The 23,011-nt window shown below is 38.2% G+C and overlaps 2 protein-coding genes across 14 annotated transcripts in view; one reads left to right on the forward strand and one right to left on the reverse strand.

Annotated features, from left to right (window-relative positions):
* TRMT1L (tRNA methyltransferase 1 like) overlaps window positions 1-20,060 on the reverse strand; it is a 61,301-nt gene extending 41,241 nt beyond the window's left edge. The window contains exons 1-8 of the mRNA XM_049868343.1: window positions 19,569-20,060; window positions 18,007-18,153; window positions 14,879-14,989; window positions 10,925-11,038; window positions 4,748-4,812; window positions 3,320-3,449; window positions 1,618-1,741; window positions 1,058-1,137 (exon numbers count right to left, since the gene is read on the reverse strand). Of these exons, the coding sequence (XP_049724300.1) occupies window positions 1,058-1,137; window positions 1,618-1,741; window positions 3,320-3,449; window positions 4,748-4,812; window positions 10,925-11,038; window positions 14,879-14,989; window positions 18,007-18,153; window positions 19,569-19,827 (1,030 nt within the window). The 5' untranslated portion in view covers window positions 19,828-20,060. The remainder of the gene's footprint in view (window positions 1-1,057; window positions 1,138-1,617; window positions 1,742-3,319; window positions 3,450-4,747; window positions 4,813-10,924; window positions 11,039-14,878; window positions 14,990-18,006; window positions 18,154-19,568) is intronic.
* A 305-nt stretch (window positions 20,061-20,365) lies between these two features.
* SWT1 (SWT1 RNA endoribonuclease homolog) overlaps window positions 20,366-23,011 on the forward strand; it is a 120,694-nt gene continuing 118,048 nt past the window's right edge. For 10 of the 13 annotated variants that reach the window (XR_007515285.1, XR_007515284.1, XR_007515286.1 and 7 more), the window contains exon 1: window positions 20,680-20,769. The gene's annotated coding sequence lies outside the window, so the exon portion shown is untranslated. The other 3 variants (XM_049868335.1, XM_049868333.1, XM_049868334.1) reach the window with 3 other exon arrangements.

Here is a 23,011-nt window from a genome sequence, read left to right on the forward strand (position 1 = left end):
GAGGAAATCGAAGCACAGTTTCCTGTGATGAAGTTAGGACTTGCACTGAGGCAGTTAGGCTCCACAGTCCATGCTATTAACCACTCCTTTTCCCTGAGAAGAGGCGCTCAGGAGGAGGAACTGAGTCCTGCTTTTTACCCTTTTGGTACAAACTTCACAAGAGTACCTCCCATAACATTTAAGAAGAAAGATGGATTGGTACAAATAGATTTTTAGAGGTTTTCTACTCTTTCCATTTTATTTTTTCCACTCTTAAATTCTTTGGGGAAAAATGTTCTCAATCTTTAAAATTTCACCTTACCCCACTGCCTAAGGGCTAGGCAATGATCATCACATCAAAAGAGAGGATTAGATACCATGTGCTTTCCAAGTGAAGTTAACCACTATTTATACACTATTCTAGCCAATAAATAAATAAAACTGAATCTGAACAAACCTGAAGATCTAACTACCAATTTATAACACACATAAGAGATAGAGGAACATGTTATATGAACTGGAGGGAAACAATGAGCAAGACAAACGATGGGTCTGGTATGTCAACAAATAACTGCCAAGAAAAAAAAGATGGATGGAAACACAGATTAAACAGAGACTTAAGGGACATATCAAACAACTGAATGAAATATATAGTTTTTACCTAGATTTTAACTCTCTTAAAAAAATTATGAGATAATTGGGAACATCTGAAATTTGGTGATATTAAAGAATTATCTTTAACAACGGTATAAGGTTTTATTTTTACAAAGTCTATCTCTTAGAGATCAACTGAAATATTTACAAATTAAATGTTACCTGGGATTTGTTTAAAAAAAAAACAGGGATGGAGAAATGAGGGTAAAGCCCAAACAAAATCCAGCATCAATTGATAATTTTTGAAGATAAAGTGACAGGAACCTGAAAATTCATTTATTATACTCTCTAACATTTTCACCTTAAATATTTACATTTTTTAAAATTAAAATATCCTGCTAGATGTGATATCCATGTAAATTCTCTAAGAAAACATACTGTACAAATCTGATAAATGACGTTCTAAAAAAGCTTCGTTACTTACCAGTGGCTCCAAAGGCATCTAGACATTCCAGAGGTTTTCGTTCCTCAGCCAAAGCAGCCAATGTACAGAATATTAGCTGTCTAGAAGAAAGGGTAATAATTTGAAATAATTTTACTACATCACTGCTTCACTGTTAGATGTTATTTCACTTAAAAAGTCAGAATTGGGGTTCTGAGTTACTGATATAAACTGTTTTATAAAAACATCTAATACCATATTCAGAACTTAGTAGTACAAGCACTAAGCACCTGTGAAATGATCAAGTTTATTGGGTTCTATTAACTATTATTCACAATAATGATTTTACAAATAAAACTTGCCCACAAAAACACTAGTCTACCCACTAAATACATAACGTTAGGCCTATTTTACTCTCTGAGAAAGAAATTGGTTTGGTTAAAAAAAAAAAAGGAAACAACTATTGTGATGATGTTTAAAACAGATTATTTTCATTCTGTGCCTAGTTTTACATTTTAATATATTTGAACACAAAGGTTAAGAGAAGGTGCATTTGTAATTATTTGAAATACCCCCATTACCCTTTTTTCAGTTTATCTTACCGATTTAGTTTCATTTTGGGATTAAAATAAGAATCTGTTTTCTGAGGTATAGAATAGTTAGGACAAACTTGTATATCTGTGTCTGCCTCTTTCAAAATTTCATTAGGTGGTTTAGCAGCAGAAGCTAAGATGGAAAAAAAAAAAAAAAAGATTTCCAGGGAAATATGAAATAATTCTCAACATGGAAAACAATATACATTTGAAAAATTAACTTAGTGTTAATACAATCAGATACAAAAACAAAGACAAAAAAACTGACTTATTTGCACTGTATAGAGAAAAGGGTTCCCACAGTTAAGAATATGGCAAATGAAGTAAAGTTTATTAACTCAGTCTTGACTGCCTGGCATATCAATGAATCTATATTATGATATCTAATTAAGAACAATCAATCTAAGACAGCATAAAATTCTAAAATACATTTATGGCTCATAAAATACTACATTGTGCTAGTATAGGTTGATTGCTAAATATATTTTATTGTGATATTTAGAAAATCAGTATCTCTTCATAGTTATATTCCATTAGTCAGCATGACTGGTTAAGAATCACTATATTTCCTAAACATACTGGACTTTAGAATACTTTCTTGTAATTATGTTTTTAAATCACAAATTACATTCAAACAGCAAGATAGTAATAGAAAAAAATGATTCTACATATATTATACATTAGAATCATTTAGTTGTAAACCCAAATGAAATAACTGATGTGTGTGTGCACGTATTTTAAATATTTAAGAAATGAGACATACACAAGGAGAAATAATTGAGATCCTTCATGTCTGGACTACTTGATAATATTACAACAAGAACATTAACAATAACTATATATATAACCACATTTCTCTTTCTGTAATGCCAGTTACCTCTCTTAGTGTTGTGTTTTATATTCTTCTATATGCACCAAGGAAACCCTGGTGGCGTAGTTATTAAGAGCTACATCTGCTAACCAAAAGGTCAGCATCGAATCCACCAGGTGCTCCTTGGAGGCTCTATGGGGCAGTTCTACTCTGTCTTATAGGGTTGCTATGGGTAGGAATCAACTCAATGGCAACGGGTTTGATTTTTGGTTTACACCCACCAAAGAGGCATGTCACATATCTCATTAGGTCAGCCTTTTCCACACCCGGTTCTGTGAGAAAATTAAGCCTTACAGAAAATTATTTCAGTGACTATTTTTTCAATTCTTAAAAGAATGGTACATTTTTAGTACCATTCTAGATGCATAGGAGATAAGTTAATTCATTACACAAAATCAATGTCTTAGGGCATCAGAAGTTAATTCTTGAGAAAGGGTGCCTAAGTATTAACAAGCTATTAATGATATGAAATCACTCAGAATAACAAACTGTCTTTATTTCACTCTACCTTCTTTTTCCAGTGTTTTTCAACAGCAATTGTAACATACGATAATCAATGTAGGGGTTGTCATTAGGAATGAATATAACCTTATAATCTTTCACTAAGTTACCTATATGTCACTTGCTTTTTTCTATTCTACTTATCAAATTTATTTTTTTTGAGAACAGTTGAATGTTAATGCTGTTGTAAGCCTCAAAAAAAAGAAAACAAAACCTGTGTAACAGTCAACCAAATGATCTAGTTAAATCACTTTATTTTACCTGCCTAATGGGTAAAAATAAAAGAACCATTGTTTAAGGATTTCCATATTAACATATTAGTGAGATTGCTCAACTTACCAGCAATATACCTGGACTGGGTCTCTCCTTTATTCACATGGCGTCTAACATGTCCTAGCATATCTGTCCTTCGAGTGATTGTTGCTGAACAAATGATACAATGATAATGGGCGCCCATTTTACTGGATATCTATCAAATAGAATATTTAATTTAAATAGGTTACTAAGACATGAATGGAATTTTATTTAAGTTTGCAAATTTAAGTATGTTAGGGTTTCTTGGGTTTCATGGTACAGAAGTATTAATTTTGCCATGTGACTCTGAAAGGATCTTTACTTCCTAACCTAAACTCACATACGCTTTTTAATCTTACTTTAAAATAGACTACAAGTTTTACTTCCTAGTTTTTCTCATTCATTCTAATCAGCAACCAACTGTAGACTATTTTCTATAAGCTGCAATTACAAATGATGTATGTTAGCAATGGCATATTGGTAAATGTTTATCAACTGGCCCTCTTGAAAAATAACGCCCTGATTTGTAGCATTTGCAGATTTCTGGGGTATAAATACTCCCACAGTGGCTGATTTCAAGCTACAATTGTGACCGATTTCAAGTGAGCAATGTGATATCACTAAATGAGAATACAGAAAGAGATACGCAGTACCATGCCATTACAGAGCATTTCCACCAACCGAAACAGCACAGGTTAATAGTAAGACGTAGTAAAATAATTACACAGTGGTGAATTTTGAATATTTATTACCTTCATTTTTAATATAATTTAATTTTTAATGATGGGTAACATTAATTTTTAATGTTTAACAACCCACTCACATGATTTCTGAAAATCTGAGCCACTTTAGCATACCAGTGAATATTAGGGATGTAACAAAAACTGCATTCTGCCAAGTAAGAAATTTTCGCTTCATAATTTGAGACAAAAACACTACCCCAATGGCTGTTTCTGAGATTCCCTGAAAGAACCGTCTAACAGTTTTGATGCTTTCTACTCTTAGTGCTTCTATCTTCCACCTTGGGACCTTACAGTGAGTAAAGAATACTGCACAGGGTTCCCTCTGGTGGAGCGGTCATCACATTCGAAAGATCTGGAACACAGTATGATGGACCAGGCACCGTCCTAACTACTGCTTAGGACTACTGCTTTTTTCCTAGCACTTTCCTGTTTTTTAGTGACCCCAGAGAAAACTTAATAATGAGAACTCATTAAGCTAGTATATATTCAGGATACTCTGTTTTCCCCAAAGGTCAAACCTATCTTAAAAACGAACATATGCACTTTTAAAGAAGTTAAAATTCTGTCCTTTTTAAAATTAAAAAGAGCATGGGGAGGATTAGTGCGAACCGATGCATAAAACGTGAATCTTAAAGTAAACCACAATGCCAATTTTAAAGCAAGTAAAAACTGTACTTTCTTTAAAGAGGGTTATATTTTAAAAAAAAAAAAAAGCCCGATTTCTGATTACCTGTTCTCCAATAACGCTTGGTTTTACTGGCCGACAAGGTAAGTGGCAGATGCACATCCTGTAACCTAGAGTAAAGAACAGCTAGTTGTCTTATCGTTAAATGTTATTAAACTTAACCTAATTTCTAAAAACAATTATCAGCAAATTTTACTTTACAAGAATAACTGAGATTATTCTTATATTTGTAATATTAATTTATGTGAATGTGGCTGCCTTAGTTTATACTTGTTACATTTGATACAATGTAAAAACACATACATTTCACCAAAAATAAAAAATTAGAAAAACAGAGACAAATACAGGAAATCCAATTTGCTTCTGCCAGCATTCTTTGGGTCTGTTTTATCATCTACTCTCTGCCACCACACCGTTTTCTTCAGCTTCAGCTTTTTTGCCTTATGCTATAGTTACCACTATACAGCCTTTTTGTTTTTGACACGCCATTATCTTGGTTGTCTTCCTACCCACCCTTCTTAATGTTCTTTACAGATCCTCTTCCCCCTTCTTGTTCCCTTGTTGCTGTCAGGTGCTATTGAGTCAGTTCAGACTCACAGGGACTGTCTTAGTTATCCAGTGCTGCTACAACAGAAATACCACAAATGGATGGCTTTAACAAACAGAAATTTATTCTCTCATAGTCTAGCAGGCTAGAAATCCGAATTTCAGGGTGTCAACTCCAGTGGAGGCCTTCCTCTTTCTGTCAGCTCTGGGGGAAGGGCCTTGTTATCCGTCTTCCCTTGGGTCTAGAAATTTCTCAGCATAAGGACCTCGAGTCCAGAGAACGTGCTGCATTTCCGGCCCTTTTTCTTGGTGGTAGGAGGTCCCTCTCTCTCTGCTTGCTTCTCTCTCCTTTTATCTCTTGTAAAATAAAAGGTGATGCAGGCCACACCACACCGGGAAACTCTCCTTACATGGGATCAGGCCTGTGACCTAAGTAAGGGTGTTGCACCCCACACTAATCCTCTTTAACGTAACCTAATCTTGTTTCATTAACCCCAGGCAGGTATTAGGATTTACAACACATAGGACCATTACATCAGATCACAAAATGGAGGATAGCCAAACAATACTGGGAATTATGGCCTAGCCAAGTTGACATGTATCTTTTTTTGGGAACACAATTCTATCCATGACAGTGACTCTACGTACAACAGAATGAAACACTGTCCAATTCTTCCGTGCCATCTTTACAACTGTTGCTATGTTTGAGCCCACTTGCAGCCACTGTGTCAATCTATCTCATTGAGGGTCTTCCTCTTTTGCAATGACCCTCTACTTTACCAAGCATGATATCCTTCTCCAGAGACTGGTCCCTCCTGATAACGTGTCCAAAGTACATATGATGAAGAGCTCCCTTCTAAGGAGCATTCTGGCCATACTTCTTCCAAGACAGATCTGTTTGTTCTTCTGGCAGTCCATGGTACAGTCAACATTCTCCACCAACACTATAATTCAAAGGCATCAATTCTTCCACCTTCCTTATTTATTGTCCAGCTTGTGCATGCATATGAGGTGACTGAAAATACTATGGCTTGGGTCAGGTGCACCTTAGTCCTCAAAAGTGACAATTTTGCTTTCCAACACTTTTAAGAGGTCTTTTGCAGCAGATTTGCTCAGTCCCATATGTCGTTTGATTTATTGACTGCTGCTTCCATGGGTGTTGACAGGGGATCCAAGTAAAATGAAATCCTTGACAACTTCGAATGTATATATTCCTTAGGCCTGGTCTACTAGGTGACTTTTTTCTCACTTTCTTGGTAATTTTAACTCTTTTCATGATTCCTACCATCTTCCCTGCGGGAAGGAATCCCAAGTTATGTATCTAGTTACAAACCTGCTCCTAAGTGCCAGACCCCTATTTCTAACTGCCTATTAAGGCTCTCCATCACCCACCTGTCAGTTTGTGGTAGTGTAGTGGCTGTGTGTTACTGCAAGGCTGGAAGCTATGCCACTAGTAAATACCAGCAGGGTCACTCATGATGGACAGGTTTCAGCAGAGCTTCCAGACTAAGACAGACTAGGAAGAAAGGCCTGGCAATCTACTTTAAAAAAATTAGCCAGTGAGTACATTAGGTATCACAACAGAACACTGTTTTGAATACATCATCAGGAGGGATCAATTGCTGAAGGAGGACATCATGTTTGGTGAAGTAGAGGGCCAGCAAGGGCAAAGGAGACCCTCGATGAGATGGGCTGCCGCAACACCCGCAAAGATGGACTTAAACATGCTGGTGACTGTAAGGGTAATGCACAACAGAACTGGGCAACGTTTTATTGTGATAGATTGCCATGAATCAGACTTGACTCAATGGCAAATATCTATGTATTTACCCATTGATGATCTGTGCCTAGTTATTGGGTATGCATCTCAAAATCTACTTGTCAAAGGCTAAATTTATCATCTCATTTGAACCAGGTCTCTTTTTTACTTTTTCTGTTAATAATAATGCCTTATGTTGTTGTTAGGAGCTGTTGAGTCAGTTCCGACTCACAAGGGTCCTCTGTACAACAGAACGAAACACCACCCAATCTGTGCCATCCTCACAGTTGTTGCTATGTTTGAGCCCATTGTTGCAGCGACTTGTCAATCCACCTAGTCAAGGGTCTTCTTCTTTTTCATTGGCTGTCTACCTTGCCAGGAGCCCTGAGCTACGGCTGTCAGTCAAAAGGTTAGCAATTCAAATTCACCAGCCACTCCCTGAAAACTCTACGGGGGCAGTTCTACTTTGTCCTATGGGGTAGCTATGAGTCGGAATTGACTTGATGGCAGTGGGTTTGGTTTTTTTTTCTTCTCCACCTTGCCAAGCATGATGTCCTTCTCCAGGGACTGGTCCCTCCTGATAACGTGTCCAAAGTACATGAGATGAAGTCTCACCGTCCTCGCTTCCAAGGAGTACTCTGGCAGTACTTCTTCCAAGACAGATTTGTTCATTCTTCTTGCAGTTCGTGGCATATTCAATATACCATGAATATATCGTAATTCAAATGCATTAATTCTTCTTTAGTCTTCTTTACTCACTGTCTAGCTTTCGCATGCCTATGAGGCAACTGAAAATATCATGGCTTCGGTCAGGTGCACCCTGGTCCTCAAAGTGATGTCTTTGACTTTCAACACTTTAAAAAGGACTTTTGCAGCAGATCTGCCCAGTGCAATACATCATTTGATTTCTTGACTGCTGCTTCCATGGGTGTTGATTGTGGATCCAAGTAAAATGAAATCCAATAATGCCTTATAGCCACTCCTAACTCAAAGACTCTAAGTTATCTCTAACTCCTTTCTTTTCATTCTTTATATCCAATTACTTTGTTTTAAATGTTGAAGTGCCCCAGGCCTCAGCCCTTCAATGAATTCTTTCTTCCATCTATATGTATACTCTTTCAGTCTCACAGCTTTAAATACCATCTATATTCCGACAAAGGAACACTGGTGGTGTGGTGGTTAAAAGCTATGGCAGCTAACCAAAAGGTCAGTAGTTCTAATCTATCAGGCACTCCTTGGAAACTCTATGGGACAGTTCTACTCTGTCCTATATGGTTCCTATGAGTCAGAATCGACTTGATGTCAATGGGTTTTTATATTCTGACAACTCCCAAATGTATCTATCCAGCCTAAACATTTCCCCAAATCTCCACATTCATATCGCCTACAGTCTACTTGACATTTCTACTTAGTAGGTGCATCCCAATCTTTATATGTCCAAATTTGAAGTCCTGGTCTTCTTCACACCTGGTCCTCATGCAGTCTCCTCCAGCTCAGTAAAGTATAACTCCGTTTTTCTAGTCCCTCAAGTCCCAAACCCAAGCATTTACTGACTCTCAGATCCTACATCCAATCCATCAGCAGATTGCTAGTTCTATCTTTAACAGATTTACAAACTACTTTCTAGTAGCCTGCTCAGTACGATAAAAACTATCTTTTAACTTCATCGACTATCAGATCACTACCATGTGAAAGAACCCAATATCCTGGTGTACATAAGAACCCAAACCCATAAGCACAGAAATATCAGAAATATCAGAAGAGGAGAGAATAACTTGGAGGAGGGAAACAAAAACTAATGGTTAAACAATGGCCTAAATAAAGACTACGAAAGAGAACTTTTTAATTAAAATAGTGACAGCCTCCTGTTTTTTGTAAGATGTCAATATGGTTTTCTATATATACTTATGTATATTTAAACATAAAAGACAGGATGGCATCAGAGTTAATCTCTAATTTCCTTTCCCTAAAGGTCCAGTTACAATCTTCAACCAGTACTGCTAGTACTGCATAGTTCAAACTTCTTTTCTGTCTTGTTTCACCTAGTTGGGTTGAAACCGCAGGTAACCATATTTAACAACTTCTATAATCATATATAAACATAAGCATACACATATTTAAGGTTGGTATTTGGTTTTTTTTTTTTAATGTAAATAGGATATTATAAAATCCCTTTTCACCTTTCGCCAATCTCATGGTTGAGCAATAATGTCTTTTTTATTTTAATTTACACTGGCCTAACAATTGAAAGATCGATATCTTTAAAAATGTTTATTGGCCATTTGATTTTCTTATGAGTTGTCATTTTAATCAATTTTCAAAGCTCTTTGTCTATTACAGGAGCCCTGGTGGCACAGTAGCTAAAGTGATCAACTGCTAACCGAAAGGTCGGTGGTTTGAAACCACCAGTGGCCCCACAGTAGAAAGATGTGGCAGTCTGCTTTCATGGCGATTTATGGCCTTGGAAACCCTATGGGCTTGCTATGAGTTGGAATCGACTTGATGGCAGTGGGTTTATCTATTACAGTAACGTTTTATCTGGCAACTACATTCATTGTACATATTTGTCTCCCAATCAATTACTTTTCGAATTTGTGGTATCTTTGGCCATATAAAAGTTCTGAATTTTCAAACAGTTTAAAGATTCTAGATTTTCTTTTTATAGTTTTTGGGTTTCTTGTCTTGGTTAAAAACGTTCCCCCATCCTTGGTCAGATGTCACCTAAATTTTGTTGTAAAATTTTTTTTAACCTTTAATTTTCTAATTTATAAGCAATTTGCTTTAAATTTAGGGTGAGACACTTTTTTCTTCAAGATGGATAACAAGTTATAACAGAATCACTAATTCAACTATTCTTTCCCACTAAAATGAAATGCTGCTTTTGTCATATATTAAATCCCCATACCCACTGGCATCTATTTCTGTGTTCTTTATTTGGGTCTAGTAATTTGTGTCATTATTTACAAAAAAAAAAAAAAAATTTTTTTTTTTGGTGATCTTTATTATACTGGATTTATAGTATGTTTCATTTTCTAGCTAGTTTTTTACTATTATGTTTCTTGGCTGTTCTAGAAGAAGAAACTGGACATAGTAGATGAGATGCAGTATAACTGCAGTTCTGAGACTGGGTGTGGTTAGAAGTTTCATATAAACTTCAAACAATTTTTGAAAAAATGGGACTTTAATCAGAACTCCATATATATTAATGTGGGGGCAAATGACATTTTTATGAAATTTAGTTTTTATTGTCTAGGAATTTAGGAAGTGTTTTAATTTGATAAGATTTCAGGAATTTTTTGTCCTTCAACTTTGTTTTTTTCTTATATGGATCTTCTTCTTAAATGTGTTTCCCCGAACTGTGTCATTTTTGTCACTATTATAAGAGGTGTATTTTTTTCTAATTTCCATTTCTCTGGAATAAAGGCTGTGATCTCTAAATATTTATCTTATATATTGCTTTCATTCTAAATACTCTTATTAATGCTAGTGATTTTTTAAGCTATCATATGAAAAAAGAGATGTTACTTCTTTTTCAATATTCATACCAATTATTTTATTTTCTTATTTTACTAGATTCAACATACCTTCAAAATATGTACAACATGACAATAGTTCTGCAAAAGGAAAGCATAACTTACTAATCTACTGTTCAATAACCAACTTGGACCCCCAAGGCCAAGCTGGGTACCCAGTACAAAGCAGATGGTTAATGCTGGCTGAACCAACTATATGTATTATCTATCTGTTGCCTTGAGAGCTATGTGTTCTTTTATTAAACACAATACAAAACAGGGGTTATTAAATCCCTCTTACTTTTAAACTGAAAATATTTGTCTATATTTAAAAAAAAAATTCTAAAACTGGAACCAAATGCTGAATTTGATTTGTCACTTTTTAACAATCACAAAAATACTAACCTTCGAATTCAACTGAGACTTTCCAGTGTAAGTTTTGAAGATGACGACGAAGTTTATGACTATTACAAGCTCTTAATTTTTCCTTAGGGCACAATGGACAAGCCTGTTTGTTTCCTGAAAAAGAAAAAAGAACCAATGAAGCACAGAATACACTAGCTATTAACGCCTGGATTCAGCTACAAAAGAGGTAACAGGTAACCTATTCCCCATATGGTTAGTACTTTTTTTTATCCTAAAATTCTCCTTTCTGTTGCTAGCTGATATTCTTGTCACTAGGGACAGAGTGGGTGAGGAAGTGATAAATGGCATGATATCCTTCCAACCAAACTGCCTGCCAGAAAGGGCATGACTCTGTACTTTGCACAGGGGAAGAGGCAGTAGTTATCACAATCCCAGGGAGGCAGGAGCTAGACAGACAGCATAGTATCTACTGTGGTATTCCTCCCCTACTATGGTAGCAACAAGAACAGCTGTTTAACACACAGAGTTAGAAAAAACATAAGAAGGAACTGGAAGGAGTAGATGGGAACCAATATAACTGCTGTTCTAAGATTGGGGGCTTGGTTAACTCACTGTGTCCTATTACCAAATTTGTAAGTTATCTGGGGTTTCAACCAAACAGGAGCCTTATATAATTAGAAAGGTATCTCAAATAAAAACTTTGATAAATGGTGTATAAATTCAATTTTAAAGCAATCAATACACAGAAATAATGAATAAGTCATTTAACAATTTTTAACACAAGTATCTTTCATATACAACACATGCAAATAAATGTACAAATTATTATTTTTTTTTACATATCCTGCCTACTTCAAAAAGAAATTACAGTGGCTTAAGTTAAATACATGGAAATTTAGGACACTTAAAAATAAAACAGGACCGAGGCTAAAAGTAAAAGGTGAAAAAATACTATCAGGAATGAAGACAACATGGTATGATAGAATGAGTACAGACACTGGAGTGTCTGTACTGATTTCCAAGTTCTGGCTCCACATCCTAGAACTGGCCACCGTTTAGAAAGTACATACAGAGAAGAAGCCATTAGTAAGGTGGGTGAAAAACCAGGAAAGTGTGGTGTCACAGAAGGCAAGAGAGGGAAATAAACTTCCACAAATGACAAAATAATTGCATCGAATGCTACTGAGAAGGTAAGTAATACTGAAAATGTATCGAGTATTTTACATTTAGTGTTTCACGTGTAATAACACATTTAATACTTAAAATAACCCTGAGGCAGGTGGTATCATTCCCATTTTAAGGGGGCAAAAATAAAACTGAGGAAAGAGAGGTTAAGTGACTTGCTCAAGATCATATGGGTAGTAAATAGCAGAACTAGAATTGGAAACTAACAAGTCTTGCTCCAAGGTCCCTAATCTAAAGCAGAGTGGCCTGGGGACCCTTAGGGATCCTGAGACCCTTTCAGGGTGTCTGCAAGGTCAAAATTATTTTCACGGTATTAGTAACAGATCCTTGCGCTCTCCTTCTCTCATGAGTGCACAGGAAAGTTTGCCCCTTACACTCTTATTCTCACATGAGTGTAGAGTGAAGTCTTCCAGACAATCCCTAACATGTGATCACCCCTGAATGCAAAAGCAGATAGTAGAATACAGCTATCTTCCACTAAGCCAGATATTAAGAGATTTGCAAAAATGTGCAACAATGTCACTTCTTGGTGATGTATTTTTTTTGTTTGGAAAGTTATTTTCATAAAAATATGTTTTGTTAACATGTAATGATTTTATTAGGATATTTTTAAAATTACTGTTTTAATTTCTGATAACGATAATGATGAATGCTGACAGATATAACCCACATAAACAAAAGCTATTTGTGATCCTCAATAATTTTTAAGAGCGTAAGAAGTCCCGAGACCAAAAAGTTTGAGACTGAAGAAGTAGATTTTGAATTTGATAAGGGAAAGGTAATTAGTGATCTTGATAAAAACAGTTTCAGTAGGATGGTTAGAGAGAGAATCAAAGAAGGGAAACAGTAAGTACAGGCAATTTTTTTTAAGTGTTGTCATCAAAGTGGAGGGAAAAAAAAATCCTAAGAGGTAACAGTTGGAAAGGGACATGTGATTAAGTAAGGTTTTATTTCACCTTTTTTAGAAATAGATACTATAACATGCCTGCATGTTCATGGGAAAAATGCCAGAGAGAGGAAATAGCATATGATGCAGGAAAGAAAAGGAAGTCCTTGAGTAGGTGAGAAGAAATGCGATCTAGAATGCTAGTAGAGGAATTAGTGATTGATATCAGTAGGGATACATCATGTAGTCTGGTAAGAGCTAGGTAGTAGGGTATTCTGTGATGAGAAGATGAGGGAGTTTTTGGTATAATGTTCTGTTTTGTCTATTTTTTGGAGGGAGAAAAAAGGTATAAAATATCTGTCCTAAAGAGCAGTAAAAAGACTTTACCAAGGAAATGTAATAGAATTGCCAGGCAGTGATGAATACCCATTTGAGATCTATGATGAGCATGATGGTGCATTTTTCTAGGGCAAGCATGGAGTAGGCAGAAACATGGTTTTAATTACGTTGGACATTTGCCTGACAAGTATGGTGGAGAGAGAGGCAGCAAGGGAGTCAAGGTGTTGACAACGTGATTACTGTATTGGATCACAGAATCTAAGATGGATAAGAAAGAAGTACAAGAGGGAGGTTATAGATGGTTTTAAGGATCAATGGTTTTAAGGTATCATGTGTTATAGTAGTGTATACTACAGTAAAACAAGCTGGAAGGGCAGGAGGAAGTAGCCAAAGATTAAGATGCTTTAAAACAAAACCTTAAAGAAAGGATACTTCAGTTACTGTTTATAGATTCCACATAATTATTTTCATCTAAAAATAACTTTAGAAATTGGCTAGTAAAGAAATTAGATGAAAAAACTGAGTTAATATAAAAAATGGACAGGGATCAAACTATAATACAAAGAAAACATATGTGGCCAAAACAACTCATCTGTAGTCACTTACACACAGAAAGGATAACTTTATATAAATAAAATCATATAACACATTTAGTTTTTAATAAACTTTGAGCAAAAAAAAAATCATCTATTTTCATAGCATAAATTTAATTCATTTATAGATTATTTACAATACTAAAATTCAATATTCTCTGAATTGTGGAATAAAAACTTAAGCTATTATAGGTGATACAAATATTAAAACTTAAAAAATAGAAATATACATAATAACACACCAGTTGTGGCAGAAAACTTATCTACCTGATTTCTATTCTCCCTTCAACTTTTCCAAAAGCAGCTAGATTTTCTTCATGGTTGGTAATGTGTCCAGCTAAAGAAAGTTTCCCAGCCTCCCCTTGCAGCCAAAGATAACCATTCGACACAGTTCTAGACAAAGATATTTAATCAGAAGTCATTGGGTAGGCTTCCCAAAAAGCTCTTTAAAGGGACCTAGCTCAGCTAGCAGGCTTTTTTCTCCTTCCTTCTCCTTAGAGGATGGAAGGTGTGACTGGAATTTTACAAGTGATCTTGAACTGTGAGGTAATCTTGAGGATGAAAACCAAACACTAAAGATGGTAGAGCAGAAAGCAGGAACTTTTGGCATTGACATCATCATGGAACTCTCACACCAGCCCTAAATTGCCTGTCTTGAGATGTCTTTTAAATGACAGAAAATTAATCTCTGTTATTATCTAACCCACTGTTTTTTGAGATCTCTGTTACCTGCAAACAAATGCAATTCCTGACTTATAAAACACACATCCTTTAGAGATCCACGGGATTGTGGTTTACCTTGAGGAGTTGTGAAATATGCTACTTCCATAGCACCTTTGCACAAGGGTATCAACTTCCTAAATAAAAAATTTTTATTTTCTACCATTCTAGTTCAATGAGAATAAACAAAGCCTATTCTTGGCAAACTGTTTTTATGAGATGAAAGATGACAAACCATTAGAAATAAAGAACAAACAAACATGGAAATACCTGTATCAAGATTATCTGAGTTTAAGGAACTGGCAGAGTCAAAATCCCGTTCACTCACAAATGCCAACTTCTCCAGATCAGCAAGCTGCCTTTGAATTGAGATGTGTCTCTCTGAAAGGAAAAGTAATTTTAAGAGTTACAAAGTTGTTTTAACAATTTGTATTCCACTTTCATTTTTATTTAGATCATATCATACAGAAGTTCACACTTCCATTTCTTGTACCATAGTGTACTGATACTCAGATTAGGAATAACTGCCACAACTCAGTTTGCAAAATAACAAGTGTGCTACAGAATGTAAAAAAGTTGGTACTGTATTGCATTGTGATCTACAGGGTTTCACTGTATGGTTTTCAGAAGTAGACTGCCAGGCCTTTTTTCTAAGTCTTAGTATGGAAGCTCCACTGAATCCCATCCACCATAGATGACCCTGTTAGTATTTGAAATATCAGCAGCATAGCTTCCAGCAACACACAAGTCACCACAGTACGGCCAACTGACACGTGGGTGGTAGGAAGATAAATTACAGAGGTGAGAAATTAGTAATGAAAAGGTACACAAGAATAGATGGTAGAGAAAAAAAGCAGCAGGGCTTGAAGTTTCAGAACCAAGGGTTAAGGGCAAAATCAAAAATAATTCTAAGATTTTGAGTTTATATCATTGAAAACGATGGGATCAACGAAGGAAGTGGAAAACGCTTGGCAAAAAGGAAGAAGAAAGGAGAAAATGAATTAGTTTTTGACAGCGTGTTTTGACATGTACTGGTAGAGTGTTCACGTACTAGTGCCCCAAAAAAGACCTCTCTAAAAGTGTTAAGAAACAAAGGTGTCACTTTGACCACTAAGGTGCACCTGACTCAAATCATGGTATTTTCAATTGCCTCATATGCACACAAAAACTGTACAATGAAAAAGGAAGACCAAAGAACAACTGATGTATTTAAATTGTGGTGCTGGTGAACATCAGAAGAATAAACAAATCTGTCTTATAGGATGTACAGCCAGAAGACCCTTTAGCAGTGAGGATGGAGAAACTTGATCTCGCTTACTTTGGACACGTCATCAGGAAGCACCAATTGCTAAAGAAAGACATCATGCTTGGTAAAGGAGAGGGTCAGCGAAAAAGAGGAAGACCCTCCACAAGATGGACTGACACAATGACTGCAACAACGAGCTCAAACATAGCAGCCATTGTGAGGATGGCACAGGACCAGGCAATAGTTGTTGTTATACACAGGGTCGCTATGAGTTGGAGCTAACTTGATGGCACCTAATGACAACAACAATGTCCAACAGGCAGCTGAAAATTTGTTTCTGGAGCTCAGGAGGATTCTGAATGGAGATATAATACATATTCACTGAAACTATGAGAATGGGTAAGAAAGCCCAAGGAAAATATGTGGAAAAGAGAAGGAAAAAGTCAAGACTCAGTCTTGTCTAAATTATGACTGACCCTTGATTGGGGAAGGGGATGCATTCCCTACTGCTGCTGAACCCACTTGTGATTAATACAGATGGAGATAATCTGAAATGAGGTATAGAGGAATGTAGTTATTATAAGAGACGTACAGGTAGAAGAACCAAGAAGGCAGACTCAAGATAATGCAGAAGCCAAAGGAGAAGAGTCTGTAAAAGAGAAAGTGTAGAAATGAAGAAAAGACCACTGGATTGATTCTTTAGTAGGTCCCTGGTAATCTTTAAGGAAGATTAGGTATATGGGAGGTGAGGTATATGGGAGTAGAAATGGGACTGGAAGGGAAAAGGAAGTACAGAAAATCAGTGTAGATTATTTTTTCAAGAAATTTGGCAGTATATAAAAGGACGGGATTATAACTTGCTTTTTTCTTTCTGAGGATAGAGAGCCCTGAATACATGTGCATTGCAAAGTAAAGAATGATTTAAAAACTGAGAGGATGAAGACAAAAGACTAGGAGATGATAACTGATGGGAAATGACCCCCAAGGAGATAACAGATGATGGGATAAACCACTAGGTTATATTACTAAAAAAAAAAAAAGACCACTAGGTTATACAATTTAGAACCTTAAACAAATTGCCATTGAGTAGATTCAACTCATAGCAACCCCATGTGAGTCAGAGTAGAATGGTGTTCCACAGTGTCTTCAATGGCTGATTTTTCAAAAGTAGATCACCTGGCCTTTCTTCTGAGGCACATCTGGGTGGGCTCAAACCTCCAACCTTTTGGTTAGCAGCCAAGCACATTAACCATTTGGACCACCCAGGGACTCCTACTTACAACCTTAAGGGTCTTAAATTCTATTCTTCACACTGCCACCTTCCTGCCTGTTTCCTCCTCTCCAGCCTCACTCCGTTTGTTTACCGTTTTATACAATTTGTGTCCTTGTTTGTCTCCCCTACAAATAAGCAGTAAGAAGGCAGGGACTATGTCTTATTCACCTTTGAAATGACTAAGTGGCTACTGCAGTAACTTGCACACAGCAGGCACTAAGGCTTGTTAATTAAAAATTCTTAATAATCATTAGCCTTTTTGGTTATAATAGCACATCAGATCGTTAATTTTGGAAATCCAATCCAGCACTATTACATATTCAGCTCAGATTTACTAACATACAAATTTTCATCCTATTTTTAAGTGAGTAAAAACGAACAACAAACATTACTGGTTAACTTCTTATAACAGATATTATTCAAGACATAATCTCTGAAGAGGCATAATTCTTCTCCCTTTTATCAAAAAAGTTTTCATTGCTAGGTCAGATAGATCCAGGCAATGAATCCATGTATACACGAACCAACCAAATTTAATTTGTAACCACAAAGCCTATTTGGCACCCACAGTTCAAAGGTATGTGTATGTGAAACAAGGTAAGTATCACTACACAAGGATGTGCTTATTGAAATCATTCTAACTACCAAGTTGTACTAAAAGGCCTGATAAGTTAGAAAAGTGAAAATCCTATCATCCACTACTGAAGAAAAACCTCAAAGATCTCTTAAAACATTCATAAGGTATGTCTATATACATTTTGAAATCACTTCCTGGTTTAAGATGGCAGACACTCTGTGCTTAAATCACTGAACCTACTTTTTGTAACACACTAATAATCCGGAAGTTAACACTGAACCTGCTTTTTGTAACACACAAACCTCTTGCTAAATCAGATGAGTCCAAGATGCCAGGAGGTTCTTTTATAGCTTCCTTTGTTGCTTTTTCCTCAATTTTCAAGTCTATTTCAGATATGCGATCTTCATCTTGCATAGTTATGACTGATTTCAAAGGGCTAATTAGACAATCTAAAAATAATTTAAAAATGTGATTAGTATATATTTTGGTCCTGATGCATATCATGTTTCTTGGTCATTACACATTCATTCAAGTAGTACATCTTCAGGTTTCTTGTTTACACGTTCTACAAACTACATGCTTATAAATTATGGAGTATATAAATAAGCCTTTCTAAAATACGTTTAACATACTCTTAATGGCAGGGATTGGAATGGAGGAGGAAGCATGCATTCCCTAAAGCTGCTGAACTCACTTCTGATTAACATAAACAGACACAATCTGGAATTGAGGTTGGGAGGCTACTTACTCTGGGGTGTGTGTTCACGTACACGTCTACTTCCACTGTAGGTATTAACGAAGAAACTAGCTTTATCCAACACATACAAATTCTGATCTTATATGATGAGAAGTCCTACCTGAGGCATGCTGACTTTCTTTCCTGTGCTCAGCCCTTCTTTTAAGTGTACTAGAACAATTTATGTGTTGACTTTAAATTGTAAAATAACTCTATGAGATTATAACCACCCAAGTGTTTAATAAACATTAAATTCACAACTGGCTTGGAAGTAGAAAAGACAATGAATTAATTAAGATACCTTAAGTTCCAATTCAGAAAGAGCATAAAGGTCAATTTATGGACCACAAAATTAAAAACAACAAAAAATTTCTGGTTCATTCTTTCATACAATTTACATTCTAAAATGTACAGAAGATCCTTAAGAAAGCGTTATTCACCAGTCTAAATACCTGTATGGCCCAATAAATCACCACTTAGAAAACATGCAAACACATTCAGAAACACAACAAAATGGGCTATAAATTTTCAACAGTGGATTTCTGATTGTAGTACAAAACTCAATCGGTTTTTAGGTGTGAGGAAAGGCATAATATGTAATTTAGTCTACTCTTTTAAAACTACTCGTCAACCTCAAATTCTTTTTGGAAGGAAGCTGCTATGAATGAGAAAAATAATCATCTCTGTGTACATTGAGTGATAAAGTCAGTTGACAGCAATGGTTTCTGTATCTTGGCAGTTAGAATCTGCTACAGTGAACAGGCTGCCTCACATACTATGTCACCTTTTAAAGGACTTTGTGAACCTGGCAGACTGGACTGAGAGGGAAACTACCAAATTAAGTGTAACTTTCTATTTTGTTGCAAGAAAAGCCCTCCTTTAACCAAGAAGCCCTCAAGTTCATTATTTCCTTCCATCTGCAGCATCTCCGGCCTCCAGACATCCTTTACTGTGATGTTCTCCAGGCTTTTAGAATTGTCTCCTGTTACTCTGCACCCGTTTCATACGACACACGGCCCCCGCCCACCCACTTCCCTAAACCTGCCTTTCCGCACAAAAACCATCCCAGTGAAGAAGGGCCTCCCTTATCCCCCAGGAAGGCGCACTTCTAGGCTTTCCTGCACTTACTGCTTTCAGTCTCCTCAGGGGCAGAGGCTAGGGACGGGGACAGGGCCGGAGCCTGGGCCAGGGCGGGGGCTGGGGCTGGAGCCGAGGCCGGAGTCGGGGCCGAGCCTGGAGCAGAAGCTGGGGCCGGAGCCGAGGCCGAGGTCGGGGCCGGAGCTGGGGCCTGAGCGGCGTCCGGAGCCGGGGTCGGGACCTGGACCTGAGCCACCTCCACCTCCGCCTTCGCCAGGGGTAGCAGCTCCTCCTCCGCCATATTCTCCATAGTTACCGCCTCCGTGCGAGGCCCGCCCGGGACCAGGAGGGGGCTCACGGCGGGGTGACTGAACTGGCGTGACTGCCCCGAGGGCTGGATCCAAGGGGTGGGAAAGCAAATGGGGGGAGCGGGATGCGTGCAACACACGAAAAACGAAGAAACAGTGACTAAGCCCTGTCAGCAGAAAAATTAAAGGCCAGAGGCAGCAATTCAAGGTCCCGTCCTTTCCCTTTCCCCGAGGCGTTACGACGCCACCACAGACTGCGCAGAAGCGTATCCGGGACAGCGTCCAATGAGATGAGAGTCCCGTTTCCACTGTGCGCCTCAGTTCCACCGGTCAACCACGGACTCCAAACAAAACTACAATACCCAGGGTGCACTGAGCCTCCCAGGGCTCCGGCGTTGAACTCTGAAAAACCGAACCCGTCGCGTAGAGTCAATGCCAACTTACAGCGACCCTATACGACAAAGTAGAACTGCCCCTAGTGGGTTTCCAAGGCTGTAGTCTTTACAAGTCGACTGCCACAGCTTTCTCACCCAGTGCAGCTGGTGGCTTCGAACCGCAGAGATCTTGGTTAGCAGCCGAAAGCTTAACCACTACGCCACCACGTAACTACTGTTGGAAGTCTAGGAGGAGGTAAATGCACAACAAACGATCTGGAGCGTTCTGGGGCTGTCTGGATCAGAACACAAAACTACATTTCCCAGAGGGCATCGGGCCGGGGGGGCTGGTCCCTGATTCTTGGCCTGGGCCTCCGGAGTCCCCGCCGACGCCAGCCTTGATAAGGTAGGGAGCCGAGGGGTGCGTTGACGTTTCCCCGGCACGGCTCCTCGCCAGCCCCAGGTACCCCAGCGGGAGGCCGGGTGGCCAGCCTGGGTAACGAAGAGGTCACTCTTGCCTGGGCGGTGTGATCCTGTGGGCGGACCCGAGGTCGAGCCTGCTCGGTGGAGGTGTGTTTCGGTCCGGCCCTGCCTCCGGGGCAGCCTTTCGCTCGGCGTTAGGTGTGGTCGGCGGCTGGGGAGCAGGTGGGCCGGGGAGGGTTGGAGCGCGCATCGCGGCGGTTTACTACCTGCGGACGGGCTGGGTCTGTCAGTCCGACCGCCCTCTTCAGTTTGTATCCTCACCCACATCGTGTCCTGGACGCTATGTTTTTCTTGTTTTTCGTTTCGGTCTAGCCTACACGTTCCCAGTGCCGTGAGCGGTGCGGGTCCTGTGGATAGGGATGATTTTTTGCCCTGCGCTCGTTTTTAGCCAGAGTTCTGAGTCTGCTGTGCTTCGGAGCACTTGGTTGCTGCGATTCACATTCCAGAAGGAATATGCCAGTGAGTCCCCTGGCCGCGGCACTTTTTTCCCCTTCCTTCTCTGCACCTGCTTGCGGTCAAGTCTCGTTCGTTCTCTCCTTTTTCGTTAAGCCGTACTGCGACACACGGGAGAAACCTTGAGTTTTCTGGCTTTTCTGACTAGGACTTGTCCGAGAATGTTACAAACTTCAGGGAGTGAGAGAAAAGCCCGTTTTAGTCTCAGATATAAGACTCACACTTCGGTTAAGCTTTCCTCGTTTTGAAGCTGATCCATAATACCTACCTTCTTAGTCTGTTTATATGCCACTTGTTTCAGAACCCAGAGGAGAGTGTGATTATTCTGCACTTTGAAACCAACAGGAAGCCAGTTTTTTCCTCTTTAGGTTTAGGTAGTACGTTTTGTTTGTTCGTTTGTTTTCTGTCCAAAGCTTCTGTGAGGAGCCCTGGTAGCGCAGTGGTTAAGTGCGCGGCTGCTAATCAAAAGGTTGGCGACTTGACCACCAAGCCCTTTACAGCCTTGGAAATCCTGGGGGCCGTTCTGCTCTGTCTTATAGGGTCGCTATGAGTCAGAATTCACTGTATAGCATTTTTTTTTTTTTAAGCTTTTGTGAGTTAGAGTCCTAAGATTCTCTTAGCTATTCACACCCCCCACCCCTTTTGAAACTGTTTCTGGATATATAGCTGACTCAGTATTTAACAGTCAATTAGAAATGGGATAATGATACTGATTGTAACTTACTGAAATGCGTAGTGTCTTAATTATATTTGTGTATCATCCAAGAGTTATTTTTTTTTCTAAAAGACTTGATGGTTGATTTTTTTTTCCTCCATGGAATGGAATTCTTGGGACAAGAAAGGGGTGATTATTACTTTAATCTGGGAACTGAACTGTGAACTCAGCTACTGTCATAAAGTGGAACTGCCCCATAGAGTTTCCAGGGAGCGCCTGGCGGATTTGAACTGCCGACCCTTTGGTTAGCAGCCGTAGCACTTAACCACTATGCCACCAGGGTTTCCAAAATTAGTCTTACAAAGCAAAATTTGTGGGTAATTTAGAATCCATTCTTAGAAGTCTATGTTAAATATCTTATTAATTTTTATTATTAGATTTTCTGCTAGCGCTCAGCATTTTCTTCTTTTCATATTTATCAAAACATCCTGAAAGTTTGATTTATTATGTCCTAGAGTAAAATCACAACAAAATTATAATAAAGCAAGAAGAAAGTTTATTCGGCACATGTTCCAAGAAGCAAAAGTGGGAAAGGGACAAGCATGCTACCAGAGCTATGCCTCAGAAATGTTACAGAATCGTCAGTAGATATCGACACTACAAATAGCTAAAATCATTGAAAGCCTCACCTTTTCAGAGATTGACTAAAAGTTGCTAAATCACTGTTACCTACACTTTGAATTGTCTTTCTTAATAATCATTGGTACAAATTCAGTAAGGAGGGTCTACACTGATGCAGTAAATCTTACTATTTACTAAATGCTGATAGAAAAAATAAGACTGGAAAATATGTGAGTCCTCTGTGCTTTAAGTATTTGTTTTTGTGAAAGGTTCCCTAAAAGATGTTTTCCAAGGTTGTCCTAGCTATTGTTTTTATGGCTCAGGCCCCAGTCAGTGTGTCCTTGTGAGTCCTTGTGTGTCCAGCTCCAGCTGGGTGACATTTTTTATACTCAGTGACAGGGGATAACCCCTAAGTCCAGTATAATTGGTCATTCTTTTATAGAATTTCACTTATTTTGGTCATAATTGACCAGGAGTAATTGGAATTCCTTGGTTTTTAAGTCTTCCTTATGTTCACAGACCCAGTATGTGTCACTACTAGCACTAGACTCTCCTTTGGGCTTTGCTTCTAGATCCCTTTTTCATCTTCCTCTTCCCAAC

This window comes from Elephas maximus, chromosome 24 (genome assembly GCF_024166365.1).
Source record: "Elephas maximus indicus isolate mEleMax1 chromosome 24, mEleMax1 primary haplotype, whole genome shotgun sequence".
Classification (NCBI taxonomy): domain Eukaryota; kingdom Metazoa; phylum Chordata; class Mammalia; order Proboscidea; family Elephantidae; genus Elephas; species Elephas maximus.